The 20,225-nt window shown below is 29.9% G+C and overlaps 1 protein-coding gene and 1 non-coding gene across 2 annotated transcripts; one reads left to right on the forward strand and one right to left on the reverse strand.

Annotated features, from left to right (window-relative positions):
* Window positions 1-3,078: 3,078 nt before the first annotated feature.
* On the reverse strand, window positions 3,079-4,089 carry LOC150025140 (uncharacterized). The gene has a single exon (XM_090295635.1). It carries the CDS (start codon window positions 4,087-4,089, stop codon window positions 3,079-3,081), a length of 1,011 nt encoding a protein of 336 aa, XP_090151761.1.
* A 12,734-nt stretch (window positions 4,090-16,823) lies between these two features.
* On the forward strand, window positions 16,824-19,082 carry LOC137821537 (uncharacterized). The gene is made up of 6 exons (XR_016515757.1): window positions 16,824-16,995; window positions 17,289-17,395; window positions 17,947-18,043; window positions 18,473-18,586; window positions 18,697-18,754; window positions 18,984-19,082. It is a non-coding gene; the product is annotated as an uncharacterized LOC137821537 (transcript).
* Window positions 19,083-20,225: the final 1,143 nt, after the last annotated feature.

Consider the following 20,225-nt stretch of genomic DNA (forward strand, 5'->3'; position numbering starts at 1 on the left):
AAATCCAGTAATCACCGTATTGACTAGCTGAATTCGACCCATCATGCTAAGAGATTTACCTTTCCAAGATGCTAGCTTCAATTTAACTTTATCAGCCAAAGGTTGAAGAAACCGACACTTTGGAGCACCAACAAAGATAGACACTCCTAAATAATTGAAAGACAAACAACCATGACTACAAGAAAGAATATTTTGAATTTTGGTGACAAATCTTGGAGAATTATCCATGGTGAAGAAACTACTTTTAGAGTTATTAATATATTGACTAGAAAAATCACCATATGTTTTAAGAAAAGTACTCAAATTTCTAAGAGACTTAATATCCCCCCTACAAAAAATAAATATGTCATCAGCATACAAAATATGAGAGGGAGTGAGATAACCTTGCGGATTGGCCATATTTAAAATCTTCTTATCATTCACAAGCTTAGAGATACCTCTACTAAGAACTTCCTCTGCAAGACAAAAAAGTAAAGGAGACAATGGATCACCTTGTCTTACCCCTCGACTGCAGGGAAAAAAACCCACCAAACTACCACTTATTCTGATAGAAAGCATAGCTGAACGGAGAATTGTACTAATCCAATCGACAAACGAGGGGTGAAAACCAAAGCGTTTTAAAACTAATAATAAGAACTTCCAACTCAGAGTGTCAAAAGCTTTATGAATATCAACTTTGTAAGCCACATTACCTCCTCTAACCTTTTTAGAAAGCATGTTAATAGCTTCAGAAGCAATACCAATGCAATCCTGAATCTGTCTACCCTGCACAAATCCATATTGATTAGGAGAAATGATTCTAGCAGCCACACGTGCAAGCCTATCCGCCAGTATCTTGGAAATAATCTTAAACTTGAAATTAGCAACAACAATTGGCCTGTAATCTTTAATGGAATCAGCACCCTAAACCTTAGGAATAAGAGATACCACATTACTGTTCATTCCAGGGAGAACCCAATTTTGTTTAAAAAACTGTTGAACAGCATTGCAAACATCTGTCCCAATAATTTTCCAGCAAGAATGATAAAAAACACCACCAAAACCATTAGGACCAGGAGCACTGTTATCGTTAAGATTAAAAACAACATTTTTTATTTCAGAAAAATCTGGACATTTAATCAACATCATATTCTCCTCAGAGGAAACCATCGCAGGAATATAAGTACCAATAAAATCTTCCATATTATCAGTATCCAGAACATTAGAAATAGACTCAACATAAAGATTTTTATAAAAGTCCAAAATATGATCCTCAATGATTTTAGGATCCTCCGTAACCTCATTATCAATCCGTAGACGATGAATCCCACTAGAATTATTTCTCCTTTTGACCACAGCATGGAAAAAAGCAGTATTTCGATCTCCATTCTTGAACCATAACATCTTAGCCCTTTCTTTCCAAAACAAATATTGATAGTGAAGAGCATGATCAAGCTCCTCCTTAGCAATCTTTTCTTGACAGAGAAGACCCTCACTATCAAACAAACTAGCAGTCTCTAAACTTTTTTGAATACCAAGAAGGATACCCTGCTTAAGAAGAACTGCATTATGAACATTACCAAAAGAATTTTTATTCCAGTCTCGGAGCTCAAGTTTCAACCGTTTTAACTTATGTTGCAAGATAAACATAGGACAACCAACAACCTTATTAGCCCAAGAATCATGAATTAGCTTCAGACACGAAGTGTCCTGAAGCCACATCGAAAAGAAACGAAAGTTGCTAACCTTCTGCAAAGAATTACTAACAAGACTAGCAATAATAGGGGAATGATCAGAACAATTTTTAACTAGAACCTGATAAGTACAAGAATCCCATTCATCCAGACACACTCCATTACATAAAGCCCTATCCAGTCTTCTATGTATTCTATGCAACCCTCTCCTTCCATTACACCAAGTATAACAAGATCCAGTAAAAGGCATACAAGAAAGATCATTAGTATTAATCCAGTCAAGGAATTCATTACAAGAAACTTGATTAGGAGCCACTCCCCCTTTACAGTCATCCGCCGAGAGCACAACATTAAAATCTCCCAGAATACACCAAGGCCCTGTGAAGAAACTAAGATCCCTCCACAAAAATCGTCTAGTCAAGTATGTGTTAGCTCCATAAACACCTGCAAAGCTAAAGCTTTTATCATGTAGAAGACAAGTTACAGAGATAAATTGATCATTAACTAAGAAACTTTGGACAAGATTAGGAACCGACAAACACCAAATCTTAGCAACTTTATTAACAATAGGAGACGTAGCCACCAAATGCATATTAACAGATTTGAAAATGACGTCGAAAGCATTAGTGTACGACATCATGGGTTCAGGAAGAAAAACTAGGAGGGGTTTATGTAGTTTAAGTAAACTAATCAACATCTCCATAGTTTTGTGGTTTCCCAGTCCTCTGACATTCCAGAAAAATGAGGAGACCTTCATTGCGACGTTGTAGAAAGAACTGCCTTAGCAGTTTTCCTGGATTTACCAGTCCCCTTAGGTGGTCTCCCTGGTTTTCTTTTAGTGTGAACTGTTTCCTCCCCATTATCACTGGCATCCTCCTCCATCTCATTGGAGTCAGCCCAAAATTTTGAAACAACCTGATTTTCAATATGATCAGAATTAATTCCAACAGGCGGAATAGTTGACGCTCCAATATGAGAATCACCTCCCTCATCTATAGTTTCCAAACCATCAAGAGAAGAAAAGTGATTTTGAAGGACCAACGATATTGTTTTAACATCCCCAAGATATTTAGCCTTTCAAGGGGAGGTATGAGGCGACTGAGATGGTACAGTCACAATAGCAGAGACCTCCACATTAGGAACTTGTGCATTAGTATCTGCATGTGATTTAACCCTCGGAGGAGAGGTAGTACGCAACGGAGATGGTACAATCACAGAAACAGATACCTCCACATGATGATCATCAATAAGAGTTGTTGAATTTGACTCTGAATCCTTAGCTTGCATAACAACAAGTGAATCCAAAGTGGGAGTGGACAACCCCTGTTTGGGTGAGGACCTATCATGATCTGAAGCATCCTCAAGAGGAGGCATATCTGCTAAATCATCCTCCCCTCCACCTGTTTTATCTGAAGCAAGGTGACCTTACATTAACCCCACCAATAGCATCAACTTTCAACTTATCAATGAGGCTTTCCACAAGTTTTGTCTCCGGATTTTTTTTTCTGTATTCTTTACATTGTTTAGGAATCACGGTCCTCCCTTGTTCCTGTTCATCAGAAGATGTCTTCTGAGAAGGTTTATGTCGAGGCCCAAGAACACGACCCTGGTCATGGATCGCCCGACACTGAGCAAGCTCGTGCCCAATCATCTTACAATGAGAGCAAAATGGAGGGAGCCATTCATATTCCACACCAACTACAAAAGCAAAGTCTGGACGCTCAACCAAGAGTTGATCGGAAAGAAGGGACAGTAGATCAATATCCACCAACACTCTAGCAAACATACCCCTATTCTTTCTCATAGTATGCTCATCCAAAGACAAAGGAGTACCAAGGCCTCTAACGATGGAATATATTGTCCTTGGTTTCCAATACTCCAAAGGCAAATGGTAGATTTTAACCCACGTCTGAGCTTTGGTACTCTTCATGGTAGCTGAGACAAAGTCTTTTGTCCAGGCAAACAATCTCAATAAACCAGGAGATAACTTCAGGGAACCCATCCCAAGGGCCCATCGCATGTCTTCTATAGAAGCGAACTCAAACTCATAGAAACCTTTTCCAAGAGGAATTGTTTTCCATGGTCCAAGACCTTTCCACATCGGCTGCAACTTTTTAGTTAAATCCAGGTGTGTAAGAGGTTTATCACCCTTAGATAGAATAATCCGACCGTGGAGATGGGTTTTGCAATCCTCAAGACCAGTCAAGTAATCTGCCTCATCAATCCGGACAACAATCATGTCACCCTTAATACAAGGAGTAGGTAGCTGGGACAAAGGAATGTCACATGTATTTCCCAAAGCCTGAGCAAAAGTCTTCCTTTGACCGGATATAGAATATACTATTTTATCAGGACATACTTCCCGATCCATCAAACAAGCCCATGGAATGAGGAAACCCGCGGAACCCTCCGTCATTTTAGAAGGCTAACAAGTTGCCGCTAAGAACTTCCACAAGAACACGGAATAACGACTGCACCACACCACCGCGCAAGCCAACCACTCCGCCACCACAAGAGTCACCCCCTTCGCAATCACCGGACCTGTAGACGCCGCGCACCAGCCCAGCAACCGCCGCGCTCCGTCGCCCAGGCGCCGTCACACAAACGCGAACTGCCCACGCCGCCGCACCGGGCTCTAGCACCGCACCGCGTCGTCGTCTACAATTCTCGCACCACCGTTGCGCTTACTGTAGCATCGTCGCACCTCCAGAAACACTATTCCGTTGTCGCCATGCACAGAAACCCAGCCGCCACGCACCGGTAACCCTAGAATGCGGAGGCGTTCCACTGCCGCACACACACACAAGAAACCCTACGTTATGACTAAGTTATTATTTTCTTTTCAATTTATTATTTATGAGATATTTAATATATAATCAATATACTATCATACAACCGAGAATCAAGTTTTAATTAAATAAATTATTTAAAAACGGATAAATTTGTATATTTGTTTTAAAACATTTTTGGTAAAATATGGTCTTAAACAAAATTAAACTTTACTTTACAAATCAATTTAATCTTTTGCTTTAAATTGACAAAAATGTTACGGATAAAGTTAGATTTTTAAAGTATATGTTATTGTGTTTCACATCATTTTATTAATAACATTTTTGTCAAATTAATCGAATAAATTAAGTTATTATCTTTTTAAAAATTTAAGATTTACTTAAAATGTTTAGAAATTGTAGAACGATATAAATTCAAGTATATCAGCGTCTGCAATGCAAATCATATCATCAGACGATATGCATTAAAATATTTTACTTTAAAAATTAATTTAATTTTTGTTTTGAATTGACAAAAATATTATGGATAAAGTATATGTTAATGTGTTACACATCATTTTATTAATAACATTTTTTTGTCAAATTGACCGAATAAATTAAGTTACTATCTCTTTAAAAAATTAAGATTTACTTAAAATATTTAGAAATTGTAGGATGATATTAAATTCAAATATATATATATATATATATTATTTTTTTTAATCATTTTGTTGACCTCAAAAATTGTGTTTTGAGAAAAGAGTGATGTAATATTAGAAGATGATGGAATCCCATACATTAAATATTTTGGATAAACAGGAATTTAAATATAATAATTATTTTAAAGAATGTATTTATAATATAATTAAAAAAACAATTTTAATATATAAGGAATTTAATTTTAACAATTTTAAATATTTTTATATTATATTACATTTAAAATCATAAAAATCTTTAAAATAATGTGATATAACTAAACAATAATTAAAATATTATGATCCGTTTGTGTGAAAGTCAACTTAATTAATTGTAATATTCATAGTCTCTATAACTCTCCTCTGAATGCGATTTTGAAACCCTGCATGTTCTGTAATTGGTTTAAAAATATTGATATGCAATGATATCCCTAAGAATATTATTTAAGGAATATTGAATACAAGACATTCAATTTATACAGTTACATTGTTTCTAACATAATAAAATGACCATATAAAACAATATTCTAGTTTGGTTATTTGTTACTATCTTTCAAATAATGGTAAAGATTTTATAAATATAAATATTATTAAAAACTATCACAAAATACATTAATAACATATTCAAATTATACTTATATATTAAATTTATTATTATGTGTCATTAAAGACTTTATTAGATATTAGATAAATTATAAAATTTTCGGTCTCATGTACAACAAATTGCCGTATACACAATTTGCAGTCACTAAATCAGTCACTATACATTAGTAACCAAGACATTAATAACTAATTTTAATTGGTCACTAAATCAATCACTAATTAAAATAGTGACGGATTTTAGTCATTTAGTGACTGACTTTTTTATCACCATTAATGTGTTTTCTTAGTCTGTATAACCAAGAATCTCTTGTTTCACGAAAGGATGAAACATTGAAATCGATTATCATTTTGTTCTAACTATACTTCAAGAGAGTTTCATTCATTTAAGTCTTGTTTCTTCCTCTAATCAAGTGAATAATATGTTAACCAAACATCCACATCGTGTTTATTTTGTGACAACTTATCCAAACTGAACATGAAAGATATACATGTTTCAACTTGTGCGGCAATATATAAATGATAAATCTGATCTTATATAATATTATAGTTTTTCAATTTTAACTACTCTTTCAGATTGTTCTATTAGTTTTAACCTCCATATCATTGGTTCTAATTGTTCTTTGAATTTTAAAAAAATATTATTAGTTCTAATTGCCCTATGAATTTTTTAAAAAATTGTATAAAAAAAGTTAAAACACAACCTACATTGTTAATTGTTATTGCTTAATCTTTTGCTTTGAATTTTATTAAGGAAATAATAATTATGAAATTATATGTAATTATTGTATGCAATATTGTACGATATTGAACCCAATTATATGCAATTTATTTAATAATGATAGAATGTCATCATTAGTATCCCTACATGATATTTTCTATACATACACATAAGAAAATAAGAAACATATTTTTTTCTTACAATTTTTTATCATTTTTTCTTATATGGTATCAGAGCACCGATCTTGGTGCCCTGACAGCCTTTCGATTTTTATCCCCTAAATAAAAAATCATGTTTGGCAAAGAAGACATCAGTAACGAGTCTGATAGAAACCTCGTACAAGGCTTCACTGCCGAACAAATTCAGCAATTGGCAAAGGCTATTTACTCGCTCAACAATAACTGTAAAAGTGACACGTTTGTTAGCTCTGCAAACCTGCTTGCCCATAATATCTCTTCTAATTTTGCTTTTACAAAATCATGGATTTTGGATAGCAAAGCAACTGATAACATTGCATCTGATTCACAATTTTTCCCACACACTTTATCATCATTTATTCCAAATGTTAATTTGTCCACAGGCTCAACTGCGCTCATCTCATTTACGGGCACAATTAAATTCAATGACAAAATCACTCTCAAATATGTTCTTTGTGTTCCTTCTCTTAATTTAAATCTCATGTTTGTTACTAAGATAACCAGTTCACTAAATTGTTGTGTCGTTTGTACTCCACATGGTTGTGTTTTGCAGGACTTGGCTACGGGGAGAATGATTGGCTCGGGTAAACAACACGCAGACTTATACTACATGTTCCCTCTTCCAAACCAAGCTCACGCATCTCAAATATCGACCGACCCTGATTTATGGCACAAGCGCCTCGGACATCCTTCTCCGGCGTGTCTACAACTTGTATATTCCTTACTACCTATCCCTATCAGTACAAATTTCATTCTCATTCATAATAATTTTAGTATTTGTCCCAAAGCTAAACAAACAAGGATACCTTTCCTTTAAGCACAATAAAATCTCATTCTCCGTTTAATCTATTGCAATGTGACATTTGGGGTCCTCATAAAACCCCAACTCATTTCTGAAAACATTTTTTTCTCACTATAATGTCGATGACTATACTATATGTACTTGGTTATTTCTTATGAATCACAAGTCTGAAACCCAACAACTCTTCGAATCATTCATTACTTTTGCACAAAATCAATTTCAGGCATCTATTAAAATCATCCGCGTTGACAATATATTGAAATTTATTTCTATGCGTAATTTTTTTCTCAAAAAAGGTATTGAATGTCAATGCACTTGTTTGTACATTCCTCAACAAAATGGAGTAGTAGAACGCAAACATAGACACATTTTAAACACAGCACGAGCCCTTCTATTTCAGTCTCATTTACCATTAGAATTTTTGGGGAATGCGTTTTAACTGCCACATATATCATTAATCGTTTGCCAACACCTTTACTAAAAAATAAATCACCTTTTGAGATGTTATATCATCGCTCACCTTCACTTTCTCACTTAAAAAACTTTTGGTTACCTATGTTATGCAACTATTGTTTCACCTAAGCACAAATTTGATCCGCGCGCTCGACAGTGCATCTTCATTGGTTATCCTCTCAATCAAAAAGCATACAAATTATTTGATATAGATGCAGACACTTTTTTTACAAGTCGGGATGTCATCTTCCATGAAAGTGTTTTTCCATTCTGCCAACAGTCACAAACACAATCCTCACCTCCATTACAAGGTATTTTACCCACTATTAACATTGATTTACTCATCCTGTCCAACATTCACTCGATCAACCTTATTCTCTTACTCATCACAATGCACTTAAACCTCCATCCAACCAACCTTCTTCTCCTACTCGTCATAATACACCTGAACCTCCACCAAACCAACCCTCTTCTCCTACTCCTCACAATGCACCTGAACCTCCATTAAACCAACCTTTTTCTCCTACTCGTCATAATACACCTGAACCTCTAGTAGACCAACCTTCTTCTCCCATGCCAAGAAGTCTAGCAACCATTACCAAACCTTCTCCAACCGACCTTCCTGTTCGACGATCCAGTCGCACATCAACCCCACCTTCCTGGCTTCAAGACTATGTAAAGGGATCCCAAGCCAATCATTCGACCACTGCCCAAGATCGGTCGAATGGAACCAGTATGCATCATTTTCTTTCTAATTCACGATTTTCTTCTACACATAGTGCATATCTTGCTAACATCACAGCCACCAAAGAATCTCACACTTATGCTCAAGCTATCTTTGATCCAAATTGACAAAAAGCAATGGACGAAGAGCTTTCCACCTTGCAGCTAAATCAAACGTGGACCTTGACACCGTTACTCGCTGAGCAGAAACCCATAGGATGCAAATGAGTCTATAAAATAAAGTACAACTCAGATGGTAGCGTTGACAGATATAAGGTGCGCCTTGTTGCAAAGGGGTACACTCAGATTGAAGGTGTCGACTATTCTGAAACTTTTTCACCAACAACAAAATTAACAACTTTGAGGTGTCTCCTCGCCATTGCAGCAGCCAGAAATTGGTTTACTCACCAGCTAGATGTGCAAAATGCCTTCTTACATGGCACATTGCATGAAATTATTTACATGGACTTGCCACCCGGGCATCATCGACATGGGGAAAACATTGTATGTCGACTAAAAAAATCTCTTTATGGTCTCAAACAAGCATCTCGGACATGGTTTTCAACATTTTCTCATGTGATTAAATCTGTAGGATTTCAACAGTCCAAGACAGATTACTCTCTATTCACAAACAGAATAACTCATCATTTACTGCCCTTTTGATTTATGCGGATGATATTCTTTTGACAGGAAATGATTTGACAGAAATTCAGCGTGTTAAAGGTTGTTTATTACAACAATTTCTCATTAAAGATCTTGGAGACTTAAAATATTTTCTAAGGATTGAATTTTCCCGTTCCAAAGCTGATATTTACATGTCCCAAAGAAAATATGCGCTTGATATTTTGCAGAATACGTGACTCACAGGTGCTCGTCCAGACAAATTTTCAATGGAACAATACCTAAAACTCACACCAGATGATGGAGAGTTATTAAAGGATTCAGTCAAATACAGGCGACTCGTGGGACGACTGATATACCTCACGGTTACTCGGCCGACATAGCATTTTCGGTTCGGACCCTAAGTCAATATATATAGGATCCACGGAAACCTCATTGGGATGCCGCAATTCGAGTCCTAAAGTACATCAAAGGATCACCGGGACAAGGATTGCTATTGCCATCTGAAAACAATCTCACATTGACAGCTTATTACGACTCAGACTAGGGAGGTTGTCAGACAACTCAAAGATCAGTATCTGGGTATTGCATTTTTCTTGACTCTTCTATTATCTCATGGAAGTCAAAAAAACAGACAAACGTATCAAGATCATCAGCAAAAGCAGAATACCGCGCGATGGTCAATACTTGTTTGGAGATAGTTTGGTTGCGATATCTGTTGCAAGATTTAAAGGTGTCATATAACTTGTCAGCTCAACTTTTCTGTGACAATCAAGCGGCATTACATATAGCAGCAAACCCAGTATTTCATGAATGCAAAAAACACATTGAGATAGACTGCCACATTGTGTGAGAAAAATTACAAGCTGGGATAATCAGTCATTCATGTGTACCGACATATTATCAGCTCGCAAATATTTTTACGAAGGCACTGGGCAAGGAACGGTTTTTGACACTACGACACAAGTTGAGGGTTCATGATCTTCACCTACCAACTTGAGAGAAGTATTAAAGAAATAATAATTATCAAATTATATGCAAATATTGTATGCAATATTGTACGATATTGTACCCAATTATATGCAATTAATTTAATAATGATAGAATCTCATCATTAATATCCATACCTAATTAGATTGTAATTTAGGGGAGAAACTCTCTATATATTTTCTATACTATACATGATATTTTCTATACATGAAGTGATGTAACGTACACAAAAGATAAGAGAATAACAAACATCTCTTCTTCTTACCATTTTTTTATCATTTTCTTATAAATTTTAAAAAAAATTTATGGAGAAAGTTAGATTTTGAAAGTATATGTTATTGTGTTTCACATCATTTTATTAATAATATTTTTGTCAAATTGACCCAATAAATTAAGTTACTATCTCTTTAAAAAATTAAGATTTCAGTTTTGAAAAAAAATAATGATGTAATGTTAAAAGATGATGGAATCCCATGCATTTAATATTTTGGATAAATAGTAATTTAAATATAATAACTATTTTAAATAATTTAGTTCTAATATAATTAAAAGAAACAATTTAAATATAAAGACTTTAATTTTAATAATTTTAAATATTTTTCAATTATATTACATTTAAAATCATAAAAATCTTTAAAATAATATAATATAACTAAAAAATAATTAAAATATTATCAAACGTTTGTGTGAAAGTCAACTTAATTAATCTTAATACTCAGTCTCCATAACTCTCCTCTGGATACGGTTTTGAAACTCTGCATGTTCTGTAATTGGTCCAAAAAATATTAATATGCAACATTATTCCTAAGAATATTATTTAAGGAGTATTGAATACAAAACATTCCGTTTATACGGTTACATTGTTTCTAACCTAATAAAACGACTATGTAAAATAATATTTTAGTCTAGCTATTTGTTACTATCTTTCAAATAATGGTCAAAGAACTTGTAGCAACAAAGATTTTTAAAAACTATCACAAAATACATTAATAACATATTCAACTTATACTTATATATTAAATTTATTATTAAGTGTCATTAAAGACTTTATTAGGTATTAGATAAATTCTAAAAAAATTTGTCTCATGTACAACAAATTGCCATATACGCAGTGTTCGATCATTAAATCAGTCACTATACATTCGTAACCAAGACATTAGTAACTAATTTTGATTAGTCACTAATTAAAATAGTGACGAATTTTAGTCATTTAGTTATTAACTTTTCGATCACCATTAATGATTTTTTTAGTATGTATAATAAAGAATCTCGTGTTTCATGAAAGCATAAAACATATTAAAATCGATTATCATTTTGCTCAGACTAAACTTCAAGAAAGTTTCATTCATTTAAGTCTTGTTTCTTCTTCTAATCAAGTGATTGATATGTTAACCAAACATCCGTATCATTGGTTATTTCATGACAACTTATCCAAACTAAACATGAAAGATATGCATGTTTCAACTTGTGGGACAATATTAAATGATAGATCTTATATAATATTATAGTTTTTCAAATTTAACTATTCTTTGAGGTTCTTCTATTAGTTATAACCTCATTAGTTCTAATTTCTAATTGCTCTATGATTTTTTTTTTTTAAATATCATTAATTCTAATTGCTCTAAGACTTTAAAAAAAAGTGTATAAAAAAAAGTTAAAACACAACCTACATTGTTAATTGTTATGGTTTAGTTATTATTTTATTTTCAATTTATTATTTATGATATAATTAATATATTATCATACAACCGAGAATCAAGTTTTAATTAAAGAAATTATTTGTAAACGGTTAAATTTGTTTATTTGTTTTAGAAATTTTTGGTAAAATATTTTTTTAAACAAAATTAAACATTACTTTACAAATCAATTTGCTTTAAATTGACAAAAAAAAATTATGGAGAAAGTTAGATATTGGAAGTATATGTTATTGTGTTTCACATCATTTTATTAATAACATTTTTGTCAAATTGATCGAATAAATTAAGTTACTATCTCTTTAAAAATCAAGATTTACTTAAAATGTTTAGAAATTGTAGAACAATATTAAATTTAAGTATATATATATATATATATATATATATATTCCATTTTTTTCTTTTTAATAATTTTGTTGACCTCAAAATTTATGTTTTGAAAAAAGAGTGATGTACTGTTAGAAGATGATGGAATCCCATGCATTAAATAGTTTGGATAAATAGTAATCTAAATATAATAACTATTTTAAATATTTTATTTCTAATATAATTAAAAGAAATAATTTTAATAATAAAGACTTTAATTTTCTTGGATTTTGTGGAACTCCATTAAAAATGAAGATAATTGAGTATTTTGTTCTTTAATAATTATCATCAATATTTATTAAAAAAACTAATGTTAATATATAATTAATTTTGAAGGCGAGTCATTTAGAATTTTAAATTTATAAAGAAAAAAATAAAAAGTTTATTTTAATAAAGTTAATTAGTTGCATGTTAATATTAACTTTTTTTAATAAATACTTGTGATAATTTCTAAAGATCAACACTTACTTATTTATTTTAACTATTAATTAGAGTTTAAATAAAATTAACAAAATTAATGTATATGTACTACGACTTTTTTTATTGTATTAAAGAAAAATTATGTGAACTTAAAGTAATTAAGCATGAAAAAATAGTTAGGCTAGGAGGGTTAATATGACGATTAGTCTCAAATTGGTAAGTTGAATTTATTTTTCATAATTTATTAGTTTGATTTGGTCTATTGTGTTCCACCTGTCTGTCAAACCAATAAATCAGAAATTATTTGGAGCGAGTAGGGATGATATTGTGGAGCGGGCAATGCAGGTCGATTCGTAGTCCGTTACCAAAAAGTGCAGAACAGACTCACTAATTTAGTCAGTTGACCCACTTATGCCCGTCCTGCATAACCCGCAATCCACACAGGCCAACAAGGGGGCGCGACAGATCCTCTGGCCCACCTACATAAAATGCAAAAAGAAAATCATACCCACTCACTAATTATTCCACTGTAACCTTTATTTTATTTTATTTTAAAAAAATTGAATTTAATGTACGAAAAAAATGAAATGTTCTATTTTAATCATCTATAGAAGTTAATATTAAGAGCGATAGTGAATCTAGTTTTAAGTAAAGTTTTATATTTAAAATTTGTTAATAAAAAATAATATAAAGAAGAGATTTCAATAAGATATTTCTTAACAAATTAGTCATTCATTCAAATATTTTGTAACAAAACTTTGATAAGATACTTTAACACATATACATACATATAGAGGGAAAGAGATGTCAAATAAAACTTTAATTATTTTTAGTCAAGCCTTCTAACAACCTTCATACTTGAATTCATATTTTTAAACATGGATAAAATTTTAATTTTACAGTAGAAGAAATAATTTTTTTTATAATTAACGATCTTTTTTTAAATTCCTTAGGCGGGCTACCTCTTATGTGGGGCTGGTAAGTGAAATGAGTCTGCATTACTTACATGGGATGGCCTAAACGTGGAACCGGTCTATGCGGGACAGATCAACCCACATTGTTAATCTAGGGACGATCTAACTTGTGGGGTCACTTTATCTATAATTAAAAATTAAAATAAATTTTTTTTTATAAAATTAATTTGTTTATATGATATTATTTAAAAGATATAAATTATAGAAAATTTTACAAAAGTTAAAAGATCCGAATTTTAAAAAAAATCATAGAAATAAAAAAATTATCTTAAGAAATTATATTTATATTGAAATATAAATAAAATATCTAAATACAAAAATATTAAACTTTTTTATTTAAATAAAAATCGTTAAATTATCTTATAAATAATATGAGATAAAGAAACTTACACAAAATAAAATTTACTTTATAATATTATTGAATTAGCAATTATAATTTTATATGAGATTAGAAATTTCAGATTTGGATTAAACATTAAAAAATTTAATAATAAATTTAATAATTAAATCATATAAGATTTATTTAAATATGTTAAAATGAAAAAAAAAAGAGTTCTAAGTTTTAAATAAGAATATGAATCATAAAAATAAAAGAATCACTACAAGAAAATAATGGAATATAAACCAATTTTAGATACCAAAATAATTAGTTGGTATATTGAATAAATTAGAGACAATTTTAGAGAGTAAAAAAATTGGTTTCTAAATTACTTTTTATTATTATTAAGTAGTATATAAATTGGTATCTAATTAGCTATCAAAGTTTTAGCAACTAATTATTTAGATTCTAAATTTGGTAGCAAAAGCTTTGGTAGCTAATTATATATCAATTTAGAAATTATTTAACAATAATAAACACTAATTTAGAAATCAAAATTTTTTTTAGTCTCTAAAATGGTCTTTAATGTAGTCAATATAATAACTAATGATTTTCTTGTAGTGAATAAATCTTATATTTAAAAATATTTTTTTAAGAAAAAAATTAAAAAAAATAATAATTAAATCGTCTGTTTTACAATTATAATTTAAAATCATAAAAATATTTATAAGAATGTGATATGACTAAAAAATAATTAAATTACTATCAACCTTTTATGTGAAAGTCAACTTAATTAATCTTAATATTCATAGTCTCCGTAACTCTCGTATGAATGTGGTTTTGAAACCCTGCATGTTCTGTGATTGGTCCAAAAATATTAATATGCAACATTATCTTTAGAAATATTATTTAAGGAGTTTAGAATACAAGACATTCCGTTTGTACTGTTACATTGTTTCTAACATAATAAAACGACTATATAAAATAATATTTTAGTATAGTTATTTGTTATTATCTTTCAAATAATGGTCAAGAAGTTGTAGCAATAAATATTTTTTTAAAGCTATCACAAAATTCATTAATATCACATTCAATTTATACTTATATATTAAATTTATTATCAAGTTTCATTAAAGGCTTTTATAGATAAATTATGAAATACAATATATTTTTTCAATTTTACTAAAATATTTATAAAATTTTGTATTTTATCATTTTCACTTCTATATCACAATATATAAATTAATTATAAATTAAATAAAATTTAAAAATATTAATAAAAATAATAACTAATGTTGTCTTGAATTTTAAAAATAAAATTTAATGGAGCTACAATACATTTTTACCGTTAGTTCCTTAATAAATAAAATTGATCACACACATATTTATTAAATTAAAAACATGTAAAATTCATATTACTATTATATCTCAAATTATTTCTGTACCTATTTTTTGTGTGCATATTTTCTTATATTTTGATAAAAAAAAGTTTTAAAAAGGTTAAATTTATGACATTTTTAATATTTTTTTTTATAAAATGTCTATCTCACTACAAAATAATTCGGACATATCCTCTTTTAGTAAATTGAATATAAGATTTGACTTAACGTTAAACAAAAACAAAACAAACATAAAAGTTTATATGTTTTTGTACTTAAATCATATGCGTAATATATTAAATTTGGAAGTTAAAGAATGTGTAAGAGAGATTATTTAATATTTGGATTCATAAAGTCAAAGAAACTAGCAAAATTGATTATACAGTGTGTCATGATACAATATAAACTTAATTGCATTCAATGGTCAAGCTATTTGAATTAATATAAATAATTAATTGTCTTTTTTTTATATATTTTGTTTTGCCTCTTAAATTATTATTAGAAGAAAATCGTAAATAACAATTAATTTTAAAGATAAAAAATAATTAATTTTTATATTTATTAATATTATTATATAATAATTAAATAAAAATAAATTTTAAAAATAATAATAATTAGTTATTATACTGATTAAATTATATATTATATTAAAGACGAAAAAAATTATTGATATTTAAACCAGTTTTTATTATAAATAGTTTCTACATTGATATCTAATTAGTTATAAATTATTTATATTTTAAAGTTGATAACTAAAATATTAATAACCAATTAGATACCAATTCAAAAACTATTTATCAATAATAAAAAATAATTTAGATATTAATAATTTTTCATTTTAAAATAATATTTAATTTATTTGATATAATAATTAACTATATTTTGTCTCTAAAATATATTTCTATGCAATGATATACTATTTTATAAACTAAACTAAAAACTATTGATATATAAAATAATTTTTATTATTAATAAAAATAATTTTTAAATTAATTTTTTATCAAAAATAAAAATTAATAAACATGGAACAAGTTTCTAAACTAATATTTAATTTTAACTATCAAATTTTTAACTATTAATTATCTTAGACTCTAATTGATTACTTTAAAATCTTAAATAACTACTAATTAAAATTTAGTACTTAATATTAAATATTAATTTAAAAGGTAGTTTATAACTTTTTATTAATAATAATTTATTTATTTTATAAAATGAGCTGTTATTTAAATTTTTTTATAATAAATGATGACATTAAAATTAATTATCTTATTAAGTTACCAAAATGTCCCCACGGCTGGGTTGCATCCAGTCTGTATTCTGTTCTGGGGGTGACCCTTGTCTTTCAATTTTCTTATGCCCAAAAGAAAAAGGTTTTGCTATTTATAGGGTGTTCCACTGAATCTCTTTCTCACTTTTATCATTCACAAATGGATGGTGTGGAGAACATGGATGGGGAGTTTGAACAAACTACCCTTCACATGTTCATTGACTGCACCTTTCAACCAACATTTTTACATTCCGACACTCCACACACTGCTTTCAAAATTTTGAGGAGACAATAACTGAGTTGGCTGCTGTTCTTACCGTTCTTACCTCTGCCGTAAGCACTAAAACCACATTCATTCTCATAAATTTATGTCGCATATGTTTATTTCCTCTCTAAATTTCTTGTTCCAAACCATGTATTATTGTCATCTGCTCTTACTTTTGTTCCTAATCCACTGCCCCAGTTACCACCAAACTCTTCACTTCTTAATGCAACACAAATAAGCCACCCTATATCTGCAGTAAATTAACAATTTTTACTGCGCTTAAACTCCGATCCTATAATTACATCTCGTGTTAAAATGACACTTTAGATGACCACTAATACTATTTTCCTTTAATGCATAGGAGGGGTTGACGTTGGAAGGAGAAGGTCCATCTGTTCAAGGACCAACTATAACCCTAACGGGTTACTTCAACCAACTTTTGGACTTCCAAAATGAGAATTTGCTTGTGTAAGTTTTTCCTATCACTTTATGAATTATCATTCACCAGGACAATAACAGTTTTTAAACAAGAACTTTTTACGCCAGTTGTTTGAGAGAATATATGTAAAATGGTTTTACATCAATTAATATTTTAGTATACGCTCTATGTTTTACTGGCTATTCATGTGTTCATATATATTCTGAATTCTTCTTTTTTTAGGCTTCAACGTATTCATCTCTATGACGAGCAAAACTCATGCAATCAATGTTTGATACCAAATAGTTTCAATGGTATCAAGAACCAGCCATCCCCTCATCCAGCATTGGTCCACCAAAACCCCGTGAGTATAAGATGATTATTTTAATATTTTTTATATTATTTAATTACAACTTTACGTTTTATTATATATATTTATTTTAAAATTTATCACATTAAAAATTATAATTAAATTATTAAATTATCATTTTCCATCTGCATAGGTTTTGCTTTTTATTATAAATATTAAAATTTATTGTTAGTATAAGATGAAACAGGTTAAAAATATCATAACTTTTTATTAATATGGACTTGTATGCAGGTACATGCAAGGTCTGGGAATAGTGACAGGGCATACTCCAGTGGACAATTTGCCCCACCTCAAAGACCTGAGTTGTTTCCGCAGCACAATCATACAAGTAACTCTAATGCTGCTTGGAATTCTAGGTACTCTTTGACTTTTCTACTTCCAATTATTACTTACCCATTTATTACTCATTTTGGAATATGAGCCCCGAAAGAGAACAAAATTGCATGTCTAACATCTGTCTCTGACACTGAGACTCAATTTTGTATCTTCCCGATAATATTTAAAACTTAGAATTGAATACGTTTGGATGCTTCCGTAAGGTCATCATGACGTTCATTTCAATGTGAATTTTTAACCCTAGTCCCGAGCACACCCAATTCTCTGCTCCTGATGTCTATGGTGCTACATAATTTTAGAACTAAGTAGTAGTTTACTCTCTATGTAAGTGTGAATATGTTGTTTTTCAATTTCTGTAAGTAATAGAGAATAACCCAAAAATGAGATTACGAGGTTGTTCTGGTTGGTTTGTTTTGAGTAGTCGCAGAAGGTTTCGAGACAAACTGGGAAAGGTGGAACAAGTATTACACCCCAAGGAGCACAAAGGACTCCAGAGAGTGTCGTCCATAGAGATCAAAACCCTCTCTGCTCCTAGGTACACTCCAAGCAAATTTCTCTGTTGCATTTTCTATCATTTTCCTCATTTAACTCTCACAACTTGAGACTGCATAAGAAACTAAGAAAATTAATGTTTCCGAAATTTAGGCAATTTGGAAAGGTCAACTCCTTGGACCCCATCTCAGATTATTCTAACCACCACCAGGTAAATTACAAATCTCTAAACCACACTTTTCTTTTGTTAATAGTGTTGCCAATATGAAGAAATTGATACTATTTTTCCAGTAATTTGTTGTCTTGTCATTCAGCAATATTTTTGTGAATTACCGTGAGTTTACATCGTTATGAAAAATGAATTACATCGCAAGCCAATTTTACATTTTGAGCTATAAAAAAGCTTCCGAGTTATGACAGATGATTTTTTCTTTATGCAGAGAAGTAATGTGGAATTCTCAATGGACGATATCAATTTGTATACTCAAATTGTTTTGACAACTCTCACTACTAGAAAGTGCGATCTAATATCAAGTTACAGATTCATGTATTAATATAAAAAATCTTATTAATTGGGGATGCGTATATATATATATGCTTATGAAGCCCCAATAGTTAGTAATACCATAGGGATATGGATATGTTATGGATATGCTGATTAAAATTTATAAAATATTCTATACAGACGTAGAATATTGATATAAAATATTCTATATAGATGTAGAATATTGATAAATAAAGATAGGTTTTTATTTTATTTTATAATTATGGTGATTATAATTTATAGAAGTCACATTTGTAATCATACTAGACTCTCTGTATTAATAAAGAAATATATCAAGTATTTAATGTATATAATGAGAAGTAATGCTACATTTGTATCTAATCGTTATTCTTTCCTTCATTACAATCATCTAAAAAAGCATAATTTTTAAGTTTAATCAATTAAGAGACATCTTTACATTAAGTTAAGTTTAAATAAAGAGAACTTTACACTAAGTCTAACAATACCATTATATTTTCCTCAATATTGTTTCTCTTCTTTCATTCAAAACCCTTAATCTTTTCTCGAAGAAAGGACAAATGTTAGAATGCATATACAAAATATTTATCTATTTTTGTCTATAAATTCCTCTCATAAACCATGAAGAATATGATTGCTTGAAAACCTTTAAAGCAAAACTTTCCAAATACTATTAAAAAATATCTAAAAAATACTTTTCAAATACATATCCAAATAAGCATTCCATAAATATTCTAGAAATATTCAAACAGTATTTAAAAATTATTTCGGAAAAGTATTATATATATATATATATATATATATATATGAAAAGATCACAGATATTTTCTTGAGATAGTTTTTTGGGCAAACATGCAAACTAAAGCAAAAAGCCTTAACTATCACAACTCAACGAAATTGTGGAATTTTCTATACTTAAATGGCCAAAATATTTTTTCTGAAAAAAATTCGAGTGTCCGAAAGGTGAAAAAGATGATTAAAAAAATTCAGAAATGTTTAGTTTAAGGAAATATTTTTTTAAATAACTTTTTTCATATTTTGAAGTTTTATAAAGCATGTTCATTTTGTAACCTATTTTGTATTTTTAGAAATTGAGGTAATTGGAAATTCCTTTGATTATTTTTAAAGTATGAAATTTATAAAAGACTTTTATACTGAG

The sequence above is a fragment of the Phaseolus vulgaris genome, chromosome 9 (assembly GCF_051622355.1).
Source record: "Phaseolus vulgaris cultivar YP4 chromosome 9, ASM5162235v1, whole genome shotgun sequence".
Lineage (NCBI taxonomy): Eukaryota > Viridiplantae > Streptophyta > Magnoliopsida > Fabales > Fabaceae > Phaseolus > Phaseolus vulgaris.

Bases quoted from the DNA above. Each gene is read 5' to 3' on its own strand.
- LOC150025140 (XM_090295635.1), bottom strand. From the start codon at position 4,089: ATGACGGAGGGTTCCGCGGGTTTCCTCATTCCATGGGCTTGTTTGATG.